A 26201-nucleotide genomic window follows, 5' to 3' on the forward strand; every position below is an offset into this window, starting at 1 on the left:
CTCTCTACACCTCATTAGAGATATATGAATGCTGCTGCGCGATGTGTTTAGGTCCAGGGTCGAGCCACTCGTAAGTTCCATTATTCATCCCGTTTCCGATATAAATGGCTGAGCCGTGCGAAGTGCACGGAGCACAATAAAAGTAGCTTGCAAGCAATAAACATAGAGTAGTTTGATTTTTACAGGGTTCTGGCATTGACGTTGTAGAACCTGTTGAACATCGAAAATGAGGAGGACGATTGTAATTTTACTAATTGGACTAACGGTTGGTGTATTCGCGGAGGACGATAAACCTGAATATTACACTGGAAAGTGGAATGATCTGAACACCCATGATATCATTGACAATTCTCGCCTTTTTAAGAAATACAAGCAATGCATCTTGGCTGATTCCAACGTGGGCTGCCCCCAGGAAGTGATCGAGCTAAAAAGTAAATATACAGAATTCTATAATCATTTTTGTTAATGAAATTATATCTCGATAAATCTAACGAATTATAAATGATTTTCGCAGAGGTTCTTCCCGAAGCATTGGAAACTGTGTGCTCGAAATGCTCAACTGTACAAGTGGAGAAGATACGCGATACATTGAAGTATGTCTGTGAGAAGCGTAAGGCCGACTTTGACGAACTCTTGAAGCACATCGACCCTGAAGGAGCGCATCGTCCGAAATTCGAAGAGAAATTCGGTGCACTTGGATGTTAATTATGTTTTCCCACATTCTCTATTGAAATACAATATACTATATGCATATTATACACTAGTGTTTTGAAGTAGAACAAGTCCAATTTTCAATGAGGATCTCAATGAGCACCATGCAAACTGCGATGCCAATACCAAATAATAGGGAGAAGAGTGCCGGGCTAAATTCTTTCAGTGCCACTGGTACAGGAATGGAGCTGTGACTCTCCGGGCATCGAGGTCTCCTGGCGTGCCAGACATCTCGTAGTCGATTGGTCATTCCGTGCTCCATGATTTGTCGCAATCTGTCGAGGTTACAATAATAGAATCTGCTTATATAGAAGTACAATAATATTTTTAGGCCTGCGCACCCGTAAACAACCATTTTCTTAAAAGGCGAGCGTTTGCTGGTGATCATGCCGATATGACGAGGTGGAAATAGTTGAACTTCAGCCAGATCGCATATCTCATCTTGATCGAACGTATCCTGTACGATAAAGAGTACAGTTTCGTTAAACGAACAAAACGAAATAAGAGTTTATAAAAAAGTATTTACCTCGATTATCTTGTAAGCTGTGGCAATGTCAACATGAAAGGCGAAGCCTCCTAAGCGGGCTTTTTTTAAGCCTTCTGCGGCACTAAAATACTGGCTCACCTTTCGCTTCTTGTTCGGCTTTACCTTTCTTTCATTAAGCTCTATAGCCACCGGATCAGTCGTTTGCTGCTCAACAAATCCTCATTATTGTAATTTTAATAGCTGCATTTGTAAGACGCTTGATTATACGACTATTGTATATACAGACTGTTAGATAATCGCGATTATAATCAATGTCCTCGATGCCAACTTCCAAGCTGCTGTCCAGTATATCTTTAATATTGTTGATAAAGCGCGGAGGTTCCGATAATAAGAAGCCAACAATACTGGCCGAATAAAATTGAAAGAGTAGCAAACCCCAAAGGAACAAAGAAATGTAAACTATTCTTCCAGAATATAGACGTGGTGTATCGCTAAGTCCTTGCTGGCAAATAGATGCCGTTGTAATAAGGGCTGTTTCGGAGGTTGGATTTCCTACGAGACTGCATGTGAGTTTTTCACTCGCTTTATAACGAATCTCTATTTTAACAGTGAGTAAGAGTAGTAGCCAGTATACAATGGCAGCCAAAAGAATCATCCACCACACTTTTTCCTCGAAAGGCTTAAGAAAAACGTTTCTAAGCTCGTTTTTCTTTGGATGGCGAAAAATGAAGCACGGCCTGCAAAAAAATTAATTATTATAAATACTGTCAATTGTATTTGGTATTACATTACATGTGACTAATGTGAAGAATTCTTTTTAAATTCCATTCGGTGATTGTAAAAAGGAGTTCTTTCTAGAGCTAACGCCTTAAACTTTTTGTTCTATTTATCATAAATTAAAGCTTCAAAATTGTTCTACAAGAACTCTTGAGGTAACTGGGATACTATACCTAGCAACATAAGTTTGTACAGTATATTCACAAAAATCCATTCGTTCTTGCTTGAATCGAAATGGTGCAGCGCTTATATCCACGATTCCATTTATCATGTCTCCGAGTATTCCATTGAAAGTACCATTGCCAGTCTTGTAGCCCCATGTTTTGGCTCTCGTCATGTGAATGCTTGTAGAAGCAAAGAAGAGTAAATTTGTTTACTAATTTAAAGCACTGCATAATAAAGCACGATAGATTACGAGAAGCTATTACGTAAAATTGTAGAAATCCTTCAATTGTAGAATCAGAGCATAATGGAAACGTATCAAGCTATCTAAATGAGGTTTGATTGGCGTAGTCAGATAGGTATCGTAGTCCGGCAAAGTAGGATGATTCAACTAATGAATGGAGAATAATTAAAGGCTTCAGATTCTTGGTATTTATATAAACTGTGCTCTACGAAGCAACCCTCGATAGCTTACTACTATTGAAAAATTTAACACAAGTCCGTGCAAATCCTGACGACGTTTGAATTTGTATTGCCTGAGGCCAATCGACAATCCCTCCTCATCATTCCAAGAACCGATAAAAGTGACATTTAGCTTACCACCATTTCGATAACTAGGATTGTAAATATCATAAAGAAGGTAATTGTTATTCCCTTGTAATGCCAGTGTCATCTCGGAGGAGACGGTTAGAGGAAGATTTTCCAGCATTGTTTTTGCCGTCTCTATCTGTCTGCCGCTATGTAAAACCAGCCAGTAGTACGATTCATTGAATGGCAATTGGTCCCTGGCGAGCTGTCCACCAACAGAACATAAGTATCTTTTGTAAATCGACATATCACCAAACAAGTATGATCAAGTGTTTACCGACCTTTCCAAAAAGTTCCACCCTTTCAGGACATTCGAGATCCAATACAACGCCTATCCTATAATAATTTACCGCCATAATTGATTTTAATTCGATATTATCTTGCCGAACGTCGACGTAGGCAGTCATCATTTCCATTCTGGTGTCTCTCTCGAAGAATTTCATTTTCTCAGCACGAGCTTCATCCCAGCAGGCAAAAATAACGACTTGTCTTATACGATTGAATTGAAAGTAATGCCTGACAAAGGTTGATGCGATATTAGCTGCACTAGCCGATAGCGGGATTATCGAAAGGGTCAGGAAGCAGCTAGCGAAATTCATGACTCCTAGTGCAGCGTTATGCCTATAATAGAGCGTGGGTTTCGAAGTGCATTTGGCGACATGAAACGTCTTATTTACAAAGCAATATAATTGTGCATCGATATTTCCGACAAGCTATCATTACGCTATTACTATACAGCCATCTGGTCGATTCTCATAGGAACATTTCTACAAATTGCTATCCATTCCTATGACAATTGAATTAGCGAAGAACATTTCTGCCAGCATTACGCAAAATGAAAAGCTTATTCCCAGCAGTAAAGCAAGCAATGCTGGACTAAACTCATGAATCTGTACAGGTACTGGATTGGAGTTATGGCTTTCCGGGCACTGAGGTTTTCTCTCGTGCCAGACCTTTCTCAAGCGATAAGCTAGTCCGTGCTCCACTATTTTTCTTAACCTGTCAAACGATAACAATAATTAATATAAATAGCAGTAAAAATAAGAATAATACTTACGCGTATGAAAGCATTTTCTTAAACGGTGAATTCTTGGCAGTTACCGTCGAAACATACTTGGATGGAAAAAGTTGTACTTCTTGAAGCTCGCATATTTCATCTTCCGAGAATGAATCCTACAGATCGTATGATTTTTGTATATTATAGCATTATTATTATACTCAACACCCATTGTTTATATAAGTACTAACTCTGATTAATCTGTAAGCGGTTGCTGAGTCAACTTGAAAAGCAACACCCCCACGCTGTACAGCTTTCAAACCTTGCGTCGGTGTCAAATAACTCTTTCGTTTTTTATTTTTTTTTATTTTTTTCTCCATGATCTCGTGCGCTAAAGGATCGCTAGTTGTCTAAAAAATAAAATGAATAGTGTAAATGGACAGCGTTCCAAGCAAAAGATGAAATCTTTCATGACCCGTGGATTGATGCTTATAACCTTGAGAATTATTTTGCTTGTCAGTTTTTCTTAAATAACATTGCAAATTTTTAAAATAAATTTTGACTACTTTTTAATTTAGTGTAGCGATTTTCCCACTAAATTTCTAGGATTTATCATTATGACTTGACTCGTAATACAATCTGAGAATAGTACAGCACGGTAATCAAAAATATTCACGCCAACGCATTAATTCACAGGTCATGAGACTTTACTTTAAAAGAGATTATTTAACGTACAGCAAAATAATCATAATTATAAGCTATATCTTCAACAGTAATATCCAAATTGCTGTCAACCAGAGCTTTCAAACTTGTTATAAAACGCGGTGGCTGTGCCAATAGAGACCCAACTATGCTAGCCGAATAAAATTGATATAGTACAAAGCCCCAAAGGAACAGAGAGAGAAATATTATTCGTCCTGAATAAACGCGAGGACCATCGCTAAGACCTATTATAGTTAACAAGAATTATAATAATTACAGTTACAATTTTTCAAGGCGCTATACCTTGCTGGCACACAGCAGCGGTTGTTATTAACGCTGTTTCCGACTCTGGATTGGTCTCAAGTGTACAAGAAGGTGGCTCATTGATAAGCTTCAAACGTAATTCCAGTCTGACGGTTAACAGCAATAATAACCAGTAGATAATGGCAACTGATAATATCATCCACCATACGTCTTGTGTAAAGGGTTTTAAGAAAACGTTACGAACTTGACTTTGTTTAGGATGGCGAAAGATAATGCAGGATCTATATGGCCGTGAAGAAAAAACTTTCTTAAAACTCTTAAGATTTACAATTTTCTATAGGGTTTACCGGGCGATATATGTAGGCACTGTATACTCCAGTACATCTAATCTCTCCCTCTTGTATTGCATCGGTGCACCGCCTATGTCAACAATACCATTTACTATATCGCCAACAATTCCATTGTAAGTTCCATTTACCAAATAACCCCATGTATTTGTACGTGTCATGTGTATGCTTCGATTCAGAAAATTGTAAAGTTATTTAATATTAATTATACTGCCATATAGATATTTTAATATAAAATTGCGTAGAAAGGTATAAATACGAGAAATTGAAGGTGTCCCTTAAATGAAGTATGATGTTGTAATGAAAGCGTATCATAGTATCCAAATGACGATTGTTCGGAATAGTGAGGTAATTCACTAAATCCGGATCCGTTTGATAGTTGAGCTACAATAGAAAAAATAATAGCGTTACGAGTTTACAAAGACAAAGAAAAGGACAAGAGAAAACTTTATACAAAGATGGAAAAGTTCAGAGTCAATCCATGCATGTCCTGGCGTCGTTTGTATTTATACTGGTGAGTGAGTTGGTCATCGATACCGTTTCTTTTGGTCCAATAACCCATGAAAGTTATATTCAAGGGGCCACCGTGACGATAACTAGGATTGTATACGTCGTAGAGGAAATAATGGTCGTTATTTTTCCACAATGCCAAGGTCATCTCCGTGGCTATTGTCAGTGGTAGATCCTTCAAACGTTCTACCGGTATTTCCGATGATTTGCTCAGGATCAACCAGAAGTAGCTCTCGTTGAAGGCTATCTTTTCCTGCACTATCTACAAAAAACTGCAACTTATCCAACTATTACTATAAGTTCTTTTAGAAAATTTGTGGAGTTTCATTTTATAAGACTAAAACAAAATTTTCTGTGTAAACTTTTTAAGAGTTTTAAGATATTTTCTATTGTGTAATAAGAATTCAAAGAAAGTTATTTATAGCGAAAGAAATAAAATTTCCGAAGAATTCTTTTTGATCACTGAATAGCTACGCTCAACTCCACAGATCAAACGAGCGTTTTACGTTTCACCTGTTCAAAAAGATTATTGGACTCGGAGCAATCGAGATCGAGTACCACGCCTAACCTATACTGATTGATTTGCAAGGCTTTTCTCATTAATTTTCCATCAGCGTCTCTAATGTTTACAAAAGATGTTTTGATGCCAAGTAAAGTGTCCGAACCGAAGAAATCCATATTACCTGAAAACGAGAAAATTCTAATACTAATAATTAAAAATGAAACATAAGAAGAGAATTACCAAAGGAATCCCAGCATCCAAGAATCATAATTTGATGAACATATTTATTGGTGAAATAGTCCCTTGTTAGGCTCAATGATATGCTGTTACTTTGGATGCATTGGCAAACGTCTATTTTATCATGGAGAATTAGAGAGATGAGACAAAAGCCTCTAACATATTTGGCAAGAAAGCTCCTCATAGCTTCGTGCTAGTACTGGCAACAGTGGCAGCTTTCAAGTTTCAATGTATATAGAAACAGTAGGTTGTCGGTTGGCGTCTCACTGTCAGGGTGATATTATTCATAAGAAACGACTGCACGCTGTTGTGATTTGCTTGACTAGATAATAGAGTAGACACTCGCCTCTTTAGCAGTATAAGCACTATATTACATATGTATAACAACACGTGTATCATCTACATATTAAAGTCAAAGCTATAAACTTGGTTTCTTTGCATTATGAACGCCAAGTATCTATCCTCTTCTAGTTCAACCCTCTTCTATTTTCGAACAAAAAAGATAAACAATTGAACGAGGATGAATTATAAGAAAATGACCCATTATTAGAGTATTCGGAGGTGTAACTGTGGCATCCGTCAAAACACATAATTATGGCGCGCTCTCGCAACGACTCGAAATGGTTGCCCATAAGTATACAGCACGGGTATGCAGTATACCAACACCACTCTTCTTAGAAATTAAAACGACAGTAATCCACAAGACACAAATTATGTTGCACATGACATCCCGAGTTCGATCTGCCTGTAAGAAGACGCGTGTTTGCTCGACAATAATTAGTCCTTCGAGCTTATATCACTTGACGAATAGGTTAGCTACTCATTACACGTCGGAAAGAGGATTCAACCTAAGTTTACCGTAGGCATATTAATTGTATAGCTGAATATGACACTAAGATGTATAAATATCGAGCAAAAATCTCAAAGTGGCGTAGTTGGGAAAAAGCGAAACAGGAGGCAGAATTGAAAACAAGAGATATAAGTGTGTGTATGTGTGTGCTGCAGTGCGTGCGAGCGGGATACACTAAACAGGAAAGTAAACATGATCCGCCTTTTAGGTTCAATTTTGTTGTACCTTTTTCTGACTTTCGAGTATGGTCTTGCGGATGAAATGTACTCCGACAAGTATGACCACGTTCGAGTGGAAGATATTCTAACCAACGATAATGTTCGAGAAGAATATTACAATTGCTTTATGGACACTGGACCGTGCGTCACCGAAGACGCTGCATATTTCAAAGGTAATATGACAAAACAATAATTTTATTGCAGCAGCATGATCTGTATTCATATCAGTGTAAATTCGTCCTCAGGAAATTTCGTCGAGGCCATGGCAACGCAGTGCAAAAAGTGTACGCAGAAGCAGCAGGAGAACTTTGAGAAGGTGATTGTTTGGTACACGGAGCATCAGCCGGAAAAGTGGCAAGCCTTGGTGGCTAAAACTTTGGAAGATGCTAAGAAATTAAACATTCAAACTGAAGCATCTACGCGATAACCGTTTTTTCTCGCTCTCTTCCTCCTTACTACTCTGACGATGCAGAATACAGAAATGTCAGGACACACCAACAAAACACACAAAATCGCGCGCGGACACACACACCTACAGGGAAGTAAAAAGAACAAAAATATTGTAGATACTTTGTGAAATGTAATGCTATTACGGCAAGTAGTGCTATACAATTATAAACAATGTTTTCTTGATCGACCATATTGTATCAATACTACAGTTTGTTAAATAAATTAATGTATTATTGATAGAATCATACATATATATACATGCGTTATAATAGCCCCAATTGTTATTGTTTATAAAGGATGATGAGGAAGAAGAATTCTTATTAGAATTGTATAAGGAATATGACGATTCATGGTTTTTATCTCGTCAAGCGTCATGTCAATATGTTGGGTACATATGCGCCAAACGATAATTACAATTGTACACGGATTAATTAATTTACGTAAAGATAGGTAGATCTTAGAATAGGAAGGGGTAGGTTTTGTCCATTATAAATAGTACGAGACAATAAGATGGATATTTCAGTAAATTTGTAACAAGATAAGAGAGAATATGCGGGGTGTTGCGCTAACGATTTTAATGGTGCTTGCTGCGGCAATTTTCTGTGCCTATGCCCAGCAGGAGGAACTCTATTCGGACAAATATGATTACGTAAATGCTGATGAGATATTGGTAAATGATCGCTTAAGGGATCAGTACTATAAATGTTTCTACGGCAGTGGTCCCTGCGTCACCGCAGATGCGAAATTTTTCAAAAGTAAGTAATACTATATATATATATATATAGTATTTTGTAGCGATAAAAATAGAAATTAATAGTACTACAAAAAACGGTATCTTTCAATAGACAATTTTGGAGAAGCCATTGTTACCAAATGCAAGAAATGTACGGAGAAGCAAAAAACCAATTTTGATAAAATGATTAGCTGGTACAATGAAAACGAACCTCAACAATGGGAAGCATTGGTGAAGAAATTCGTTGAAGACGCACAAGCTGGGATTAAACCCGACAAAGAATAAGCTGTTAAAAAATGAACATAAGGGGTACTACCAGTTATTGATAGCTTATAATTTATTCTACAGGGTGGTGCGAAAAGTTAGTGCGCAAAGTGAAATTTTTTCGATGCGCTCAAATTTTTTTTGATCACAGCGTGAACAAAGTTAATAGCTGTGTGAAAAGTATCCTTTGTGCGCATCGAAGATTTACTTTCGTGCAAACTTTGCTCACTACCGAGTAGACCACTCTTTTTTGCACAGCAGTATGCAAAGTTTTTGTGTAAAGTAAAATTTTCAATGCGCAGAAAACTCTTTTCATCGCAGCACGTGCATAGTTAATAACTGTCTGCAAAATTTTCCTTGTGATTAAAAAATGTAATTTCCCACTAGGTTTACTCACTCCTGAGCAGAAAATATCATATGCGACACGTGCGCAAAGCGTTCTTTTTTCTCGCTCGTGGAGAAAGAAAAACTCGCCTATGACTCGTGTGGCTCATTTTCTGCACGTGGAAAATAGAACGCTTTTCGCATTATTAGCATAATTCACTATTGCCTGATTATTAACGCAAACTTGTTTCACACTGGTCAGAGAACATATTAATGGTGATGTATAAATATATAAATATATAAATATAGTGTATATATATAATATCAACAAGTAAAAAATTAAGGACCTCCCCTCATTTCAATGACCCATACATAGATCCGCTATGGCATTCTCATTAACATAAATTAAAATATATATATCTATCATAAAAATACTGGTTCTGAGCGGGATTGAGTTTTAAGAGGGGGAGGTGAATCGGCTTTGGAGAGGGAGGAAGAAGAGAGGATTCGCAAGTTTTTTGACACATCGCGTTACCCGTGTCGTCCCTTTGCAATTACGATTAAACGCTTGATTAATGATCTTTTGTGGACTCGTGTAAAATGACTTAATATAATTAACGCTTGATCGATCCTATCTAGAAATACGAGGATCGTGTGTGTGTGTGTGACTGTAAATGCATATGCGAATGTAAGAAAAAAATACGTACAAATAAGTGGGTAAAAATAAAAACTTGTTCTGTGGTTTTACGAAGGACAGAGGAACCGGAGGCAGAGGACTGAGAGGACTCAGGGCCCCGGGCCCCGGGGGACGGGGCTCGGGGTCGGTCATGACATCAGCGTTCTCGAGAGCAGAAACTTGGCTCAATTACCTCGGTCTTCCCCCTATAAATGCAGTCGGGTCGAGCATCATCGAATATTCAGTCCTAACGAAAGATAGCGTAAGGCTGCCTTGCTAGCGCTTTTCTTAATTTCTTAAACATCTTCGAAAACCACACGAGACACAATGGCCAGACGAGAATTGATCATATTATTCATTGCTTCGGTTATTCTTGTCGCCCTTGCCGAAAAGATTCAATTGTACACAGACAAGTACGATCATATCGATGCAGATGCAATTTTAGAAAACGAGAGGCTTCGTAATCAATATTTAAATTGTTATCTCGGTAGTGGACCGTGTCTTTCTCCGGACGCAAAGTTCCTAAGAGGTAAGATTTTATTTTTAAATTATTTCTTTCTTGTTTTATTCTACGTGTTTCTCTTTTTAATATAATACATTACGCATTATTCAATCAATCTTCGACACGTGGAAAGGTGTTGTTACGCTATAGTGCTCATTTTAAAGAAATTAATACAAAAGTGCTGAACTATGCAGACCTACTTATAGCGTCACATCGCAACAAACGTGCTCGACACAAGCTTCCCTGTGTCACGTTACATTCAACACGCTTATAATTTTTCAGATACCTTTCCCGAAGCTTTGGCAACCAAATGCAAGAGATGTACGCAAAGACAGAGCTTGTTTTTCGAAAAAATAACTCTGTACTTTACGGAGAAGGAACCAGCAACTTGGAACAAAATTGTCATGAAAGCGATTGAGAGGTCTAGAAAGAAAAACTGATTTTTCTATATACTATCATACGCGTGTACATTAATTTTATCAGTGATCAAAAAATTATCTACGTTTTCACATTAAGATTTTACGTGTTAAAAATTGTGAGTTTGAGACTGCATTTCCAATCATGTCTAATTTTTAATACTTTTGACGTTATATATTTTTATAATTTTTCCTTCTTTTATATCCTCTTCCCTACATCCTTCGATGAGAAGCCCTCACACCCTGCGAGTCGCTTACAATATTTTAAAGAGGTTGCGAATAAAAACGACGAAAATAGGAAATTGTATAACGCACAAAATCAACCGCGCGCGCGCGCGCACGCACGCACGCACGCGCACACACACACACACACACACACAATACTAATGAGATAAGCCCTTGTTGAAGTTTGTCTTTCTTCTTTAAGAAGATATTTTTATTTAGTCTAGTAGAAACTCTTCAAAATCTTCAGTGTATACACCATCTGGATCGTACTTCTTCAAGAACAATTGCCATACGTCTGGCTTCTCCTTCATCAAAAACACCAGTACTTTCTTCGTAATAGCTTTTTGCTTCTCGGTACATTTTTCGCATCTAGTTGCCAATGCCTCTGGTGCTATTCCTGTAAAATACAAGAGAAGGGAGAGAAAATAAGAGATTAAAATCATGAATGAAAAACTATATAAAATGTACTACACATACGGGAAGAACGCGTAGAACTTGTTTTTAGAAGGAGACGTGAAATTGATAAATTCAAGGTAATCCAGTGTCAAAGAGATTCCTCGGGCGAACGAATTCGCTCAACACTGAGATTCGAGTGAGAAGAATTTGAAATAAAAATATGAGTGGGGGAAGGGGGAGGGGGGGGGGGAGTAGGAAGAGGAAAAAGACGAGTTTTGAGATCGGTGAAAAGATATTTGAGGATGTGCAGACTATTCGTTTAGTAATGGTAAAATGACTCGGTAGTGCGTTTTATCTGGAACTTACGTCTCAGGCTTCGGCCATCAGCAGTACAGGGACCTTCGTCCAATAAGCAATTAATGTATTGCTTCAACAATCTGTCGCTACTCAGGATGGAGTCCACATCAATTTTGTCGTAAATATCTGAATAATATTCTGTGCTCCAAACTAAACCACAACCAGCGAAAATCAAAATTAATATTCCTCGGAGCTCCATCGTAATAAAAAAAGTCTAACTGATGCATCACACACGGCTCCGCCTCTATTTAAAGTCGACCGCATGGTAAGTAAACATTGATAATAAAGCAATCCTTGATATGATATATTCATATAAAGAGGTTTTATTCACGTATATCAGAAAAATCGTCACGCTCCAGGGAAATATTGATTAAAACATTCCTCGAGAGCGTGCTCTTTTACAATTGCCAAATCGTTTAAACGACGTGCTATATCGTAAAATATTTTATTACCTAAAGTCTTGAACCAAGCATTAATTTCCTGTTTGACTTATGTCCTTACCGGAAGTACATTATTGAACATATATACTTGTAAAATTGTGAATTTTTATTCCACTTTTGAATGACATTGAAAATACGAATATATTTACATTCAAACAAAAGGGACATTTTATGTACATATTAAACATACCTCTTATTTACACCACCCAAATGACAACGAATAATGCATATATCTACTACACATCTACATAATTAATAATATACTATATAAAAACTGGTTAGAGTTCTGAGACACCGATATAACAGATATTAAAGTTGCTTTTCTCGTACTAACATTTCGTCCAAAATAGTAATTCTTCCAACTTCGTATGAATCCATAAATCTTACGTGTACTCCTCTCTCTGTAAAAACGTTTAAAAACATGACTTATTTGTTATATGACGTTTCCCATAAAAAATTGACTTTTTCTTACAAGACATAAAAAAAAACAAGGCTAACATAAACACAATGTTGACAATAACAACATTACAAGAGAGAAAGAGAGAGAGAGAAAGAAAGCTTTTTGCGTTTATTCGATAAGAGTAAAAATCGCTTTTATTTCATATAAAATTACACTACAGTACTAACGTTACATCTAGTCATTGTCGAATATAAAATTAACATTGTGTCAGCTCAAGCGAGTTGCGAAAAAGTCAAATAAAACGAAGATTTAAAATTACGTGGTTGATTCAATGTGCCTAATGAATTTGGTGATTCTAATTTTTAGCTTTCTGTACCTCCAGCAGAGCTTTAATCCCAAAGGTGGCAGCAATTCCCAGGCCAAACATCAATAAATGTGGTAAATATTTTCTGCCGGGTATGTCAGGTCTTTTTGCTAGTAAAAGTCTTAATAAAGTTAATTTCCTGTCCGAATAAGGTGGATAACGGCAACTGTAAAATAATATTATTCAAAGTAAATAATCTGATAAACTTGCTAACATATATATGAAGTTAGATGACGTTTAAATAATATTTCCAACGCAGCAAACGGATATAAGTATAGAGAAATATATTTACGAAGCTAAAGCCTCCGCCATCTTGTTGAAGTTTCGTGAAAGTACACCTTTCTCATGTACAAATGTGTCATAAGAGTACTTTCCGTGATAAGCGCCCATTCCAGAGAACCCGATTCCTCCAAATGGTAAACTATCAACTATGGAAATGACAATTTAAATAAAAATCTTATTTAGTAAAATCAGTTATTAAAAGCTAAAATTATTTCTTTAGTGAAACTACTCTTCTAATTAAAACTAAATCAACTATTTTCAATAATCTATTGGTCACTAAAAAGCAAAGCATTTGAAACTGTGGTGTCAGAAAGCATTAAAAAAAATATATTTCTTATATTATTTCAATTTAAATATATATATATATATATATAATATTGTGCCATTTGGCATGCTAAGTATATAAAGCAAAAGCAATTTACAAATATAAATAAAAATATACCTGCGGCATGCATCATTGTGTCGTTAACAAGCACAGATCCACTAGACGTGTTATGAATGATTAATTCTATATCTCCCTTATTTAAGCTAAAAATGTACAGTGCCAGCGGCTTGTCCCTATATTAAAGATATCAAGTAGTAATAATAATAAAGACAATTTACAAAATTTCCATATGTACATGAAATTGTGAAAGGCTTATTAATTGAACATATGTTTTAATTGTGCTAGCGTATAACTGCAATATTTAACAAGTTTCCTTAAACCTACATAAAACCCATCACCATTATCTGTAATGCAGTGTTCAATCTCCATTTTACAGAAACCCGTAACAAGCCCTTAATTATACCGGTCACCGATTTTTCATTAGACTAATGCTATCTTTACACCTGACAGCCGTATCTAATTGAGTTAACATTTAGTTTCGTGTGTGAAGAGGCGCTCTTTATAACCACGTCCATTATTTAACCCTTTCAGAGCACACTAAACCTAATAGACGCATTTTAATACACTATTTGATACAAAAAAATTTCTAGGGATACTGATTACGATTATGAAGTTGAAATTACTATTTCTATTCTGTTGACTATAAAATTCATTATATCATGCAAATTGATTTTAATTTTATTAAATGAAGCTGCACTTGGGTATATTTGTTTCTTAGTCTGTATATTGAACAACAAAATTTTTAGACGAATAACTTATTTTCTGATTCTCCCTCCACCTTTTTTTCAGAAAAATAGTCATTTGTAGGATTTTATTTGTTTACCACATTTACAGAATTATTTTTTACTGCATGGATACTAATACATTTATCAGTATCCAGTTTGAAGGTTCAAAGTTTAAAAACTTGATTTCAAGTACTATTAAATGTGATGGCAGAAAAAGCAACGTAGTAGATGTAAACGTAAGTCAAGACACGAAAGTGGAAAGGTAAGCGGTGTGAAGCCAATGTGCTTACGCTCCAGTTTAATTTAGCTTGTATTACGTTTGCTTTTACTACGTCACGCTTGGCGATCTCCATCATTCTAACTGAGATATAATAAAAAACATGAAGAAACCCAATGTACCATATACATATATATTTTATACATATTATACACTACTTCTGAAAGGGTTAAGGGAGATTTTCGAAGCCGGTCTTTATCAATATTTGCAGGGAAATATTCGAATAATAGTCGAGCCGTTTTCATACATGGATAACACGACGAATGAGCCAGTGAATACAAATTTCTCTTTGAGACTTTGTAGCCTTCCAATTAATTTAATTTTCATCGCTGCTTACAATGTCTTGTTTTTAAAGAAAAGGATAATGCTTACAAAAAGTTTCAAAGAATTCAAAGACTTGACTATCTCATTCATCCATGGTTTCTAGCCGGACCGTTATTCATGTGTGACCATACTTAAGAATTGAATTAAATAAAAATTTAATACTATTAATACTGACTGGAGAATTTTAATATTTCTCATGCAACGCTCGAAGAGAAGGTAACTACAATAAAGTGTTGTAGCTTCTATTATTACTGAAAGTAATCTTTTCAGATCTGAGTATAAAGGGCAACAAGGTCGCTTCAAGACCGACTCACCGGCATATTGCATTATTGTATCGTTGACACATACTGCTCCACTACGAGTTTGTTTTATTATTAGATCTCGCACTCCATTGTCCTTGGTAAATATATACATCACAAGGGGACTTTCGCTAAGTTTAAAAAGGTCATTATTATACTACACATTATTTTTCTTTTATATAAATACCGCTCTATGTATATTTATTTACATATATACATAAGAGTACCTTTTACCTTTTATATGTCTATTCATCTGTAATGCTAAATGAAAAGAAAAGTATTTATACCGAAACTATAAAAATACTGAGAAAACTGCAACAACATAAATAATTTTCTACGTCAAACATTGACAAATTAAAACATGTGTCAAGCCGAAAATAACAATAAAAAAAACTATGAATAAAAAAACCAATCAATGTAATGAATGAGACAGGGAATAAAATTTAGATGGTAGAATTCAGTAATAGTAACAACTCCCCTTAACAACTACACCTACTATCTAAATATTCAAAATGATTGGTCGATTTGAAAATATGCTGCCTAATCGTTTAATCATATTGAATATTTCAATAACAGTTCCATAACTGCTACTTCTACTGAATACTATCAACAAATGTGAAGAATAATTTTGCTCGTACTTACCGACTATTAATAAATTGAATCGCTTCATAGGCATTGTTAATTGTGACAATAGGTAAAATAGGCCCAAATATTTCGTCTTTCATTATTGGATCCGTAGTTTTAACATCAGTAAAAATAGTTGGTGCAATGTACAGATCCGTGGAATCGTGTTCACCTCCCACAGCTAGTATACCATTTCCAGGGAGATTCTTTAGTACGCGGCTTTGAAAAACAAATTTTTTAATTATTTGGCGGTAGAATTGTCTATTAGATGTAGATAAAATAGTTAGAATGTATACTAACTCAAAATGCTCCCTGCTAATTATACGACAAAAGTCTGGACTCTCTTTTGGGTTTTCAGTATACCAGCTTTTCAAAAGTTTTTTGGCTTCCTCGATAAAGCGTGTTTGAACGTCAATACTGCATAATACAAAGTCTGGTGCAATACAAGTTTGACCAGCATTAATGAATTTTCCCCATAGTATTCTTTTAACAGTAATTTCCATATCGACCGTGTTATCTATGTAGACTGGACTGAAAAAAATATTAGAAAGAAAAGCGCATTAAACTCACAACAGTTTGTTTTCTAAATAATAAGTGAACGCAATTATTTTTATGAGCTTAAAGATTAGAACCTTTTTCCTCCTAGTTCAAGTGTTACTGGTGTCAAATATTTATTAGCAGCGCAACGAACTTTTTTTCCAACATCGGTTGAGCCTGTATAAAAAATATAGTCAAATCTGTTCTCTAAGAGCTTTTTTGTTTGTTCTTTATTTGCAAGGACTACGTGATAGCTTTCCTACAACATAATAAATCAATAAAATTAATGATATCTGTATGAATCAAACTATGCAATGAACCTTATTAATAAAAAGTAATTACATTATCTAGATATCGGGGAATAATCTCAGCCAAAAGATGGCTTGTAGCAATTGATATTTCAGAGGGCTTCAAAATAACACAATTTCCAGCTGCAACTGCACCTATCATTGGCGCTATGTTTAATTGCAATGGATAATTCCATGCACCTATAATAAGAACAACGCCATAGGGCTCTTTATGTATTTCAACAGCATCAAATATGTTTACTAAATCTTTTGGTGGCTAAAACGAGATATTTATGTTTCATTATACATATGATTGAAAAGAGATATTAAGAAAATTAAAATTAATTTTTATTACCTTTTCTACAGCAGCCCACTCTTTAATATGCATCAGCATATGCTTTGCGTCATTTATCGAATAGTCTATTTCTAAAACTGCTGATTCAAATTTACTCTGAAATAAATTGAAATAAAAGATTAATTAAATAGACTAATCATAATTTATACTTTGTGTAAACCAACCTTGCGTAAGTCTGTAGCAAGTGCATTTTGAATCTGCACGTAATTGTCCTCCAACATTTTGATAAGCTGCTTTAATTGCTTTATTCTCCATTGGAGTGGTCTTGTTTTGCCACTGAAATATGTATTCCTTGTCCTTTGCACCAGCTATAATAAATATTATAAAAGAATATTAGGTGGAATATTCAAATGTATACTTTTTTGAATAAAATAAAAAGAAAGAATGAAGTCTTACATCGGCATAATTTGCTGTTGCAATATTTCCATTAGGATTGTCTAAAAAATCAAGTAAATTAAAAAATGTGGACAGATTCGATTCATTTAAAGCAAAAGATTCAAATTAAAGATTTAATCACTGACATAAAATATTAAATTGATAATAATGTGTATTATCATATAAGATATTTGACTTTTAGATTTGTTGGGTGAAAGAGCAAATTACAAGTTATAAATCTAAAAGACTTGAAATATAGTTAATTATATTTTCTTGCTTAAATTCATAAAATATTTCTAAAGAAATTATTTTCTTAAATATCAGTTTGTACATCGTCCGTTTCCGCCTTTCCTATTCCTTCTAGAAAAAATTCAAAATCTGTACGAAATGTTGATTCAATGCGGTAAAGATTTGTTTTGAACTAATTTTCGAATAAGGACGTAAAGGGAGAAATGTAGAGTTCGAATTAATTATACAAACTTGAAAAAATCGTAGGTGTACTGTACTGATACTCTGATGTGCAATTATAAAGTTATTATCAGTAAGAGTTCACAGTTCAAAGAAAAACCGGTTTCTACTACATTTTTATCTCCCTTAAAGCTAACACAATACGATTAGCGAACAAGTTAGTTTGTCTGGAGAAAACAGAAGGAACGGAAAAACACCGAAACTAGGAAAATGTAATAAAGATAACAAGAAGAGCGTTAGGAGAAAACGAAGCGAAAAGTAATAATAAGATGAACTAAAATAATATATAATGAATATTAAATACAAATTAACTACATAATTAATAATTCCTTACCCATTCTTATATTTTTCTAATAAAAATAATTAGAGTCGAATATACAGCTTGTACGGTAGGCTGACAGCTTTCAAATGGCTTGAAGCAAGTATAGTGGCCACTAGCAGGCACAGGAAGTGTACTTAGAAACTTGGAAAGAAGTCTACGGGTGTTCATAGGAGCTCACAAGAGGAAAGTAATGACAGCAAACTGAAGTTTTTGTGTACAGCTATCTTTTATCAACTATCAGATCGGCCTGAGCGTCAAAAGCAGTAAGAACTGGAAGCAGTGGAAGCAAGTGGCAAGTGTGGCAACTGGTGGCAACAAGCCCGACAAAAGGTAAGTAGTAAGTGTCGTCTGTTGTGTGTCCTGCGTGTACTCTGTGGCCGTTGGTACTTTGGTAGCTGACAAGGCAATTGTCTGTGGTTACTTCACTCACACTAGTCACACTTTCATAGCAACAATCGGGAGTCTAGACTTGGTTCAAGTGGTATAACACCACTATCGCGTTTATTTTCGTTTGATTCGAAATCAAACTGTCATGGAGCACTGAAGAGACGGAAAAACATTAGAAAAAATGTAAACTAACGAGATGGCGGCAAACAAATGACGATGAAACGACTGACCTCGGTTGATACACACATTGGCACTAACACAGGTTGACACCGTCGTCTAGGTGTCGGGATCTGGAAGCTGTGCTGTACTGCTGTGTAATGTGTAATGAGATTCGATTATGCGAATCATGCGAATGGCGCAGGAGCTTAGCAGGAATAATGCAGTAGCAAGTAGCACAGTCAGTGCGATCCGTTCAAGTTTTTGTAAGTATACTAATCTCCGTATATCATGTGTGCAAAAAAATAATCTTCACAACAACTAACATATCTGATATTTATAATGTTGATGCATCAGAAAGTCTCTACTGGTTATTATCAATTCCTCTGTACATTGGATAATTGGCTATTGACCAGTTAATCAAGGAAGAAACGAATCAGAAACACTTTCTCTTTCTCCTTCTCTCTCTATCTCGCGTGCAAATTCCACTTGCCAATCTTGCCATTTGCCAGCGCCAATCTTTTTTGCCTACTTGCCAGTACCACCGAGTACCGAGAGATGTCGTTGTATAGCACGACACTTGGCACTACACGTGTTATTATTAGTAACAATAAAAACAAAGAAAAAGACACTATCAAATGCATTCGTATACTGAGCTAAAAATATTTAATGAAAAAACATTGCACGATAAGCATAATAGCTCGACAAGATGAGTAAGGAAGAAAGTTGCAAAAAACTTTGTGAAAGCAAGGCTTATAAGTTGTATCAAATACTGTGTAATAATTTACGTAATGAGAGTCAATTAGGAATTCTCAAGATGGAGAAAGTAAAAGGATATTACGTCACATGATAAAAATAAAACTACCCATTATACACGCTAATTTTGATATATTCTAGATCTTCGTAACATAATCCTACCGAATTCTTTGTTGAGGGGATACCTGATAGGCTCCACTTGAATCACCGTGTTGGTTTGCCACTCGCCGTTAATCATCGTTTAACAATTAAATATATCGTTAACTGAAATAACAAGCCGTGATTTTATTATCATACACGTATGTATTATTCAAAAGAAAATATTGGAGATGCGCCTATGTCAATAATTTCTTGTTTATTGTGTACCGATGCTATCGAAATCATACTTGGCTCACGACTAAACAGGGCGCCTTTTTTTGCCTCGTTCGTATTACAAGCTGGTTAAAGTAGATGTGAAAGTTTTATACGAGAATTGTTCGACTGTTGATAGGCCGTCTTTCCGCAATTTTAACAGCCTTGGTTAAAAACGGCCCCTATTAATGCATTTTTCAAAACACCAATTCAGTAGACTGTAGCGCTAATAAGTAGCTGCTCACACAGCAAGCTTTGAAGGTGAGCTAGGGCAGGTATTAAAATCATACTGATCGTGGTAATACTGTGCGTATATATATATATATATATATATATATATATGCATTTAAAAGGTTTGCAAGAAGTTCGTAGTAATCCCTTAATAGATAGTAGATCTAAATTTGCTCGGCTAACTTACGAGTTTCCGAAGTGGTTGTTTCTACAGTTTCGAATTCGATTCGGCAAATCGTAGGATCATTCGAAGCAACGTGATTGGTCGCTGCATCTTCTATCGTTTCCGGCGATATATCGATTGCTGTGTCTGCCTAAACAGAGAAGATTCGATTTCTTCTTGGACCACAAATGGTATTTAAATTATTTAGATTAACTACGTAAATTTCTTGCCTCTTACCATTTTAATGGATGCAGAGGAAGAATAAAATTCTTATATATGCAGTGCTATTAACCACTATCCTGAACACTTTGCTGGTCGATGACAACTGGATAGAATCTATAGGATAACAGGCAGTATGTAGCTGCGATTAACGCATCGTAGTGGCACGCGTGAAGGTGGGAGTCTAATATAGTACGCTGAAAACAATCTTATAGTTTTCGGGAAAATTTTCAATTGCATTCCATGAACAATCTATAGATGCGTCATTTTTCTTGTAATTTTGAAATTAAATATAGATTTAGGTTATTATGATTCAAATCTACTTTGCTTCGATATTCGTATACGTTGTAGGTATATATTGTGCTTAATTACAAATAATAATGTGCCAAATGCCTTCATAATTTGCTGACGGTAAACCAATTAAAATTAGCACATAAATATTTCGCATTAAATTTAAAACTTACTTTAGAGTGGGCGAAAAGTGAAAAGCGTCAAGTTGCGCCAGGTAAGCCAGTTAACCACGTGTCAGTAAACAATACTGCATCGTCTTACTACTATATATGTATATATATACAAAGAAAAACTTTAATAACTGTAAAACGGCAGTAGTAATCACTCTGAATTTTTCAGTGATCAAGAACACAGAGAAGCCACACGTTTGAAAAGGAACCGAATGCACCAATGGGAGGGAAAAAATTGCCGATTCACGATTGAACTAATTTTACTTACGCAACTCGATGACGCGTATTGCATATCATACATTTTACAGAGTTTGATTTTTAAGGAGGAACGATCGAAAATTTGATTAACCTTTAGTTCTTTACTCTTATAATTTAAGATTAGAGAGTGGATAAATTAATATTATAATTCATATATATATATATATATATATATATATATATATTATATAAAAGGGTAGATATTTAAAGAGCTGAAAAATGAGCAAAGTATATTACATATATTTTGAATAAACAAAATAGTAAACAAGAATATCACCATTAAGGCACTTATTATTTCTTCCAGTGAGATAAGAAAATACTTTGGTACAAAATAAGAAGAGATCTAATACCATTTACCGAATCGTTTTATCGCACGTTTCCATTCGGAATAAACAGGCTCGTAACCCAAACGAACCTCATTGTTTGGTTTGAACGTTTGATCAATCTTGCGGAACTTGATGAGATCCTCTTTGCATTCCCAGACTCCTATAAAACGTTAACGAATAAACAATTGGTCGATTCAGAATAAATTGAATAATTATAATATCTAAAAGATAAATACATATACACACCAGTTTGAAGGCCAGCAATGAAACCAACTCCCGCTATTGACATTTCTGTACTGACAGCACGCTCCACCTCTAACCCCGTAAGATCAGCCAATAGTTGTATAATGAAATCATTCTTAGAAACTCCTCCATCGACCCTAAAGTGCACAAAGATTCGTTAAATAGATTACAAAAAACTATGAACCTTGATACATGTTTATGCCGATTAATTCTTCAACAAAGAATTTTAACACATGATCATACAATATTATTATTTATTATACCTGATCTTATGGTAGCTGAAGGAAGTCTCGCTGCAAATGGATTCGTATAGGAGAATCACTTTGAACACTAAGCTTTCCAGCAAGGATCGGACTATATGCGCATTTTTGGTCGTGGGCTTAACTCCTAGAATCCCAGTAGCCGCGCAGTGGTCGTTGATCGGGGCCTAAAAAAAGATCAGATCGATCAGAAACTCCTAGTCGCCATTTAGTAATTTTAGATTTAGCGCATAATTACTTGCAAGCCACTGAAGGCAGGCACAAAGTATACACCGTCGGAATCATCCACTGAATTGACTAAATCGATCGTTTCAGCTTCATTCTTAATGACACCTATATGCAATAACGAACAATACAGCAGCTCTAATTCTCGGTAAAGTATTCATAGAAGCATTGATACGATCAATTTACCGGCATACTTGGCCCATTCGATAAAAGTTCCAGTATCGTTGGATGATCCTTCCACAACATAAGTCAATTCGTTGTCCATTCGCCATGCTACCAGAGGATAAAGTCCTGTTTGAGTAAAAAATTATTTTCTGTTTTTAGAATAAAAGGGAAAGAAGATTTCTATGTAATATCAGTATACTATTAATATGCATATTTATATTATATACCAGTTACAGACGCGTGTGGCCCGTTTCCTGTATTGACATTGATGAAACTACCGGTGCCCATTGTAACTTTAAGATCCCCAGGTTGAAAGCAGCCCGAGCCATATAATGAGGCTGCTTGGTCCGCCATCTGAATACAGCAATGAGTAAGATTTTGCAGCTCGAGGATTAAATCTTCAAGAAGACAGGCCCACGCAGTAAACGTACCAGGCAAGTTATTGGTATTTCCTCGCCAAGTATGTTCTTGGGTGTTACTCCAAAATCTCTCGCCGTGTCCACTACCTCTGGAAACATACTAGGAGGTAATTTCAGAAGAGTCTGTGCCCAGCTGGCCCACTGCATCTCGAAAGGGTCAAATAATCCAGTTGCAGACGCATTGGAAACGTCTGTTATGTGTTTGCCTAGAAAAAGCGAAAAATGTAGAGAGACGTTACAATTTTACTTGAACTATTAATTACGTATACCTGTTAATTTATACATTATCCAAGAGTCGACCCCGCCGAACACAGCTTCCCCCTTAATTGCAGCTTCTCGTAAACCAGCTACGTTTTGCAGAACCCACACAAGGCGTAATGTTATCTGTGACAAAGCAAATGAGATTACTCTGCAATTTATTCTATTCAACATGAGTAGCAACAGACTTAAACTGTGAAGCTACAAACTTGCGTATTCATAAATTTAAAAACGCTACCGGCCAAGAAGCGTTTATTTCGTAACAGGGTGTACAGAATGTTCGAGCCTATTCTTACTCCTCTCATAGTCAATGAATTATTCCATTCGTTCACCAAGGAATCAGCGCGCAAATCTTTCCAAGTAACAAATCTGGAATGAGGTCAATTTTTTATTAAAAATGCAATATTGTAAATGCATGCGAAGGTAGAAATTGTAAACTATATATACTTATATATATACATGTACATGCTGACCTGTGATAATACTTGCCGGTTGTTAAGCTCCAAGTGGTAAAAGTAGCGCGTTGCGTGGATATCCCCATAGAAACAATTGCTTTTGGATCAACATTGCTTTCTGCAATGATAAATACAATCGATGAACGTTATCATTGAACTACTCATAACACAATTAGATCTGTATTATACTAAATATACCAACCGACGACGGCCCTTCTCATTACATCCTCTATCAACATCCACAGGTGGTCAGGGTCAATCTCGACATACCCAGGTTTTGGGTATAAAAGTTCAACCTACAAAAGTATACATATTCTCGCTAAAATGTTTCGTAGGTGAAAATATAAGTTTTCACCTTCTGTGCGACAGAGCAAATGGTGTTTGCCCCCTGGTCGATAACATGACAACGCACGGTAGTGGTTCCCACATCCAAGGCCAAAACGTATTTCATTATTCTCTTTCTTCCCTTCTCAATTTCCAACAATGAGTACTATTGCACTTGAGAAAGAGAGAGAAAGTGAGGGCGGGAGAGGGAGCGAGAAGTGTGCTTTAATCGTAAAGCTTCGCGTTTGTCTTTCATACCACGTACATGATCCGTTTCATCTGAAGCTTATCTCACAACTAACCGGCAAGAGCCTCGTAGACCTCGCTGTATCTCTCATAATTCACTCAGTTGGCCCCTCCAAACATATAAGAAAAACAACGCATGCTATAATAAAAGAAGTCGGTTTATCACCGTTGGCCAACTCGTCTGTCTGGATATATCATATTGGAAAGTGCGCATGTCTCAGCTATACAGCGTTATCGCTGAATTGTGCGCGCGTCTGCTACGTGGTATTCGTGGTACTTGATAGTTGATACCGACCTGCATCACCAACCACTTGTGGTAAACCTTCAGTTGGTAAGTTTGCTACCAGAGCAGTGAGAGTCCACACACACGCGCACACATACACACGCAAAGGTAGGTACATACAACTTTGCGCGTGTGAAGTATAACATATGGTAATTGGTAGCTAGCACACGCAGGACTGACCGTTGTCAAGTGGAGGGATGCAAGACTCGAGGACAGGGCGCCAGGCCAGTCCAAGTCGAAGGCCAAAACGTTGGACTCTCGCTCAATCTTCTCTTCCTTCCTTCTTTCGGTCCTCTATCAATCCCTTCACTTTCTAGCTGTGCACGGTAAAAGCAAGCGACCCGTTGGTAATACACAAGGAAGAGAGAGAACGACGGAGAGAGCAGTGACTGTCGATATTTAGGAAATCTGTCCAATAAAATCATAAAACTTGCAAATTGACCAAGCGTGTTTTTTCTCTTTTCATTCATCGTGATTTGCTCTGTGAAAGAGAATAAATTTGTCAGCTTTCTGCTTTTCACAGATTTGCTACTTTAAATATTTATCATAATAAATGTATACTATAAATACAGCTATTACCATGTCAACTATTACTATCTTATTTTCTCTTCTCTTTTCCTTTCTATTGGATTATGGTACAAGCAAAAATTCATCGTTTCAGTTAAGACTGCAGCTGTCTCGTTTTATTTAAAAAGAAAATCTTACTTGCAGCAGACTAACCGACATAGCGTGCCAATGTATTATGTATTATGTATAGTATATAGGATAGTGAAGAGGGAACGTGGCCGTGGGCTTTGTCGGCGCCCGCGGCTGAGATCAAACACGCCGACCGTTCGCTCAGTGCCATCATTGAGGGGGAGGGGGGGGGGGGAGTATCCTTCTCCCTTCCGTGCCGTGTATACCACAGGAACACGTTCATACCAATGTGTAATGGTATAGGGTAATAGCAATTACCAAATGGCCAGCGTTGCCTTGTAAGCCGCTGTCGTTGTCCGCTGCTAGTGCTGCCACTGGTATACCAGCCAGCGCCACAACTATTCCTGACTAGTGGATGCCTGCTGCTGCACACGTGACATCAACTGTATGAGAGGGCACAGTACTGTTCACTGTATTCTACTGTACTCCTCCTCTCCTCTCCACCTTCCTCTCTCTCTCTCTCTCTCTCTCTCTAGACTCTGAGACTGTCCGATGTCTGACTGCTTCTCGCCACAGGGCCACACCTCACCAATACATCTTTCTCCTCTTTGATTTTACGACAGGTACTCGAGTAGAAGAGCTGCTCTCCATAAGATAGGTTTTTATTCTTTTTTCATAGTGTAAAAGAGTTTTATCCTCCATCTCGCTAGTTTAATTTTCTCCCAATCTAAAACCATAATCTACTATAAATAATGTAATTTAATAACAAGGTAATAAATAGGTTTATTTTCATTGTTATTAAATGACAAATTGTATTCTGTTCTTTTGAAGGCATGGTATGCGTTCCACCTAGCTCTTACTTTAGCTAGTATTACCAGATTGCCGCTCTCGCCTGCCCGGCCCTTTTCTGACGAGCCTTGCCGGTCGTTCAGGCTTCGTTTTTCTTTCAACCGTTCCCCCTCTGGCTTTTAAAAATGAGACTCGCTGCCGACTTTCCGACAAAGGAAGAAAGAAAAGGAACAACTAGCCATGCAACCACTGGCACGACAAACGTTACCGTGCCGTGCTATAGCTGTGGCGTAGCGTAGGGCACAGAAAGCATAGCATAACACAGCATGGCATGGCGGCAGGCCGACAGGTCGGGTAGAATCTTACCGTAGCAGGGAGTGTTGTGGAAGAGTGAGGTGAGGGACGCCTGCACATCAATGGCGCCGTCACTG

At 36.5% G+C, this 26201-nt stretch overlaps 8 protein-coding genes across 12 annotated transcripts; 4 read left to right on the top strand and 4 right to left on the bottom strand.

The window, feature by feature from the left end:
* Nucleotides 1-114: 114 nt before the first annotated feature.
* LOC136786088 (ejaculatory bulb-specific protein 3-like) lies at nucleotides 115-756 on the top strand. The gene is made up of 2 exons (XM_066747591.1): nucleotides 115-431; nucleotides 515-756. Exons 1-2 carry the CDS (start codon nucleotides 227-229, stop codon nucleotides 703-705), a joined length of 396 nt encoding a protein of 131 aa, XP_066603688.1. The 5' UTR covers nucleotides 115-226; the 3' UTR covers nucleotides 706-756.
* Nucleotides 757-760: 4 nt separating this feature from the next.
* LOC136784385 (uncharacterized) lies at nucleotides 761-6649 on the bottom strand. Its single transcript, XM_066745004.1, is given in 17 exon segments — nucleotides 761-1168; nucleotides 1238-1416; nucleotides 1481-1935; nucleotides 2149-2319; nucleotides 2404-2528; nucleotides 2613-2930; nucleotides 3007-3438; nucleotides 3496-3724; nucleotides 3783-3898; nucleotides 3974-4132; nucleotides 4458-4669; nucleotides 4728-4969; nucleotides 5036-5203; nucleotides 5295-5419; nucleotides 5490-5807; nucleotides 6059-6228; nucleotides 6288-6649. Coding segments are annotated over 17 exon segments (4008 nt in total). The 5' UTR covers nucleotides 6469-6649.
* A 554-nt stretch (nucleotides 6650-7203) lies between these two features.
* On the top strand, nucleotides 7204-8049 carry LOC136786089 (ejaculatory bulb-specific protein 3-like). The gene is made up of 2 exons (XM_066747592.1): nucleotides 7204-7525; nucleotides 7598-8049. Exons 1-2 carry the CDS (start codon nucleotides 7327-7329, stop codon nucleotides 7777-7779), a joined length of 381 nt encoding a protein of 126 aa, XP_066603689.1. The 5' UTR covers nucleotides 7204-7326; the 3' UTR covers nucleotides 7780-8049.
* A 143-nt stretch (nucleotides 8050-8192) lies between these two features.
* On the top strand, nucleotides 8193-9445 carry LOC136786090 (ejaculatory bulb-specific protein 3-like). The gene is made up of 2 exons (XM_066747593.1): nucleotides 8193-8557; nucleotides 8648-9445. The coding sequence occupies exons 1-2, from the start codon at nucleotides 8353-8355 to the stop codon at nucleotides 8818-8820; spliced, it is 378 nt and encodes a 125-aa protein (XP_066603690.1). The 5' UTR covers nucleotides 8193-8352; the 3' UTR covers nucleotides 8821-9445.
* A 480-nt stretch (nucleotides 9446-9925) lies between these two features.
* LOC136786092 (putative odorant-binding protein A10) lies at nucleotides 9926-10891 on the top strand. The gene is made up of 2 exons (XM_066747595.1): nucleotides 9926-10328; nucleotides 10584-10891. The coding sequence occupies exons 1-2, from the start codon at nucleotides 10127-10129 to the stop codon at nucleotides 10739-10741; spliced, it is 360 nt and encodes a 119-aa protein (XP_066603692.1). The 5' UTR covers nucleotides 9926-10126; the 3' UTR covers nucleotides 10742-10891.
* A 76-nt stretch (nucleotides 10892-10967) lies between these two features.
* On the bottom strand, nucleotides 10968-11900 carry LOC136786091 (ejaculatory bulb-specific protein 3-like). The gene is made up of 2 exons (XM_066747594.1): nucleotides 11705-11900; nucleotides 10968-11339 (listed from the first exon to the last, which is right to left on the bottom strand). The coding sequence occupies exons 1-2, from the start codon at nucleotides 11892-11894 to the stop codon at nucleotides 11158-11160; spliced, it is 372 nt and encodes a 123-aa protein (XP_066603691.1). The 5' UTR covers nucleotides 11895-11900; the 3' UTR covers nucleotides 10968-11157.
* A 379-nt stretch (nucleotides 11901-12279) lies between these two features.
* On the bottom strand, nucleotides 12280-21029 carry Aldh-III (Aldehyde dehydrogenase type III). Of its 5 annotated transcripts, none has more exons than XM_066747550.1 (14): nucleotides 20887-21029; nucleotides 20441-20539; nucleotides 20228-20354; nucleotides 17391-17431; nucleotides 17159-17302; nucleotides 16995-17090; nucleotides 16695-16916; nucleotides 16448-16611; nucleotides 16116-16346; nucleotides 15834-16034; nucleotides 13624-13739; nucleotides 13192-13327; nucleotides 12912-13065; nucleotides 12280-12536 (listed from the first exon to the last, which is right to left on the bottom strand). In XM_066747550.1, exons 2-14 carry the CDS (start codon nucleotides 20441-20443, stop codon nucleotides 12519-12521), a joined length of 1653 nt encoding a protein of 550 aa, XP_066603647.1. In that variant the 5' UTR covers nucleotides 20444-20539; nucleotides 20887-21029; the 3' UTR covers nucleotides 12280-12518. The 5 variants fall into 5 exon arrangements, with proteins under 5 accessions (XP_066603647.1, XP_066603646.1, XP_066603650.1 ...); XM_066747549.1 differs by having other exon boundaries at nucleotides 12855-13065; XM_066747553.1 differs by lacking the exons at nucleotides 20228-20354; nucleotides 20441-20539; nucleotides 20887-21029 and adding exons at nucleotides 18172-18699; nucleotides 18777-18926 and having other exon boundaries at nucleotides 12855-13065.
* A 23-nt stretch (nucleotides 21030-21052) lies between these two features.
* Nucleotides 21053-24773, bottom strand: LOC136786066 (putative glycerol kinase 5). The gene is made up of 12 exons (XM_066747555.1): nucleotides 23848-24773; nucleotides 23695-23788; nucleotides 23511-23610; nucleotides 23247-23406; nucleotides 23049-23163; nucleotides 22792-22985; nucleotides 22588-22714; nucleotides 22382-22486; nucleotides 22209-22303; nucleotides 21974-22137; nucleotides 21714-21847; nucleotides 21053-21627 (listed from the first exon to the last, which is right to left on the bottom strand). Exons 1-12 carry the CDS (start codon nucleotides 23941-23943, stop codon nucleotides 21485-21487), a joined length of 1527 nt encoding a protein of 508 aa, XP_066603652.1. The 5' UTR covers nucleotides 23944-24773; the 3' UTR covers nucleotides 21053-21484.
* Between the last annotated feature and the right edge of the window lie 1428 nt (nucleotides 24774-26201).

The sequence above is a fragment of the Prorops nasuta genome, unplaced genomic scaffold (assembly GCF_024137725.1).
Source record: "Prorops nasuta isolate Cenicafe-Biocafe unplaced genomic scaffold, Cenicafe_Pnas_1.2 PNAS00003, whole genome shotgun sequence".
NCBI classification, from domain to species: Eukaryota; Metazoa; Arthropoda; class Insecta; order Hymenoptera; family Bethylidae; genus Prorops; species Prorops nasuta.

What these genes read in the sequence shown, in the direction of transcription:
- LOC136786088 (XM_066747591.1), top strand. Translation starts at nt 227, where the DNA reads ATGAGGAGGACGATTGTAATTTTACTAATTGGACTAACGGTTGGTGTA. An exon ending in GGAAGTGATCGAGCTAAAAA is followed by an intron (nt 432 to 514) that starts GTAAATATACAG and finishes TGATTTTCGCAG; the next exon opens with AGGTTCTTCCCGAAGCATTG.
- LOC136786089 (XM_066747592.1), top strand. Translation starts at nt 7,327, where the DNA reads ATGATCCGCCTTTTAGGTTCAATTTTGTTGTACCTTTTTCTGACTTTC. An exon ending in AGACGCTGCATATTTCAAAG is followed by an intron (nt 7,526 to 7,597) that starts GTAATATGACAA and finishes ATTCGTCCTCAG; the next exon opens with GAAATTTCGTCGAGGCCATG.
- LOC136786090 (XM_066747593.1), top strand. Translation starts at nt 8,353, where the DNA reads ATGCGGGGTGTTGCGCTAACGATTTTAATGGTGCTTGCTGCGGCAATT. An exon ending in AGATGCGAAATTTTTCAAAA is followed by an intron (nt 8,558 to 8,647) that starts GTAAGTAATACT and finishes ATCTTTCAATAG; the next exon opens with ACAATTTTGGAGAAGCCATT.
- LOC136786092 (XM_066747595.1), top strand. Translation starts at nt 10,127, where the DNA reads ATGGCCAGACGAGAATTGATCATATTATTCATTGCTTCGGTTATTCTT. An exon ending in GGACGCAAAGTTCCTAAGAG is followed by an intron (nt 10,329 to 10,583) that starts GTAAGATTTTAT and finishes ATAATTTTTCAG; the next exon opens with ATACCTTTCCCGAAGCTTTG.
- LOC136786091 (XM_066747594.1), bottom strand. Translation starts at nt 11,894, where the DNA reads ATGGAGCTCCGAGGAATATTAATTTTGATTTTCGCTGGTTGTGGTTTA. An exon ending in TGATGGCCGAAGCCTGAGAC is followed by an intron (nt 11,340 to 11,704) that starts GTAAGTTCCAGA and finishes TGTATTTTACAG; the next exon opens with GAATAGCACCAGAGGCATTG.
- Aldh-III (XM_066747549.1), bottom strand. An exon ending in CTTGAACTAGGAGGAAAAAG is followed by an intron (nt 16,347 to 16,447) that starts GTTCTAATCTTT and finishes TATTTTTTTCAG; the next exon opens with TCCAGTCTACATAGATAACA. An exon ending in CACAATGATGCATGCCGCAG is followed by an intron (nt 13,328 to 13,623) that starts GTATATTTTTAT and finishes TCATTTCCATAG; the next exon opens with TTGATAGTTTACCATTTGGA.
- LOC136786066 (XM_066747555.1), bottom strand. Translation starts at nt 23,943, where the DNA reads ATGAAATACGTTTTGGCCTTGGATGTGGGAACCACTACCGTGCGTTGT. An exon ending in GCCACACGCGTCTGTAACTG is followed by an intron (nt 22,487 to 22,587) that starts GTATATAATATA and finishes TTACTCAAACAG; the next exon opens with GACTTTATCCTCTGGTAGCA. An exon ending in CGAATGGGCCAAGTATGCCG is followed by an intron (nt 22,304 to 22,381) that starts GTAAATTGATCG and finishes TATTGCATATAG; the next exon opens with GTGTCATTAAGAATGAAGCT.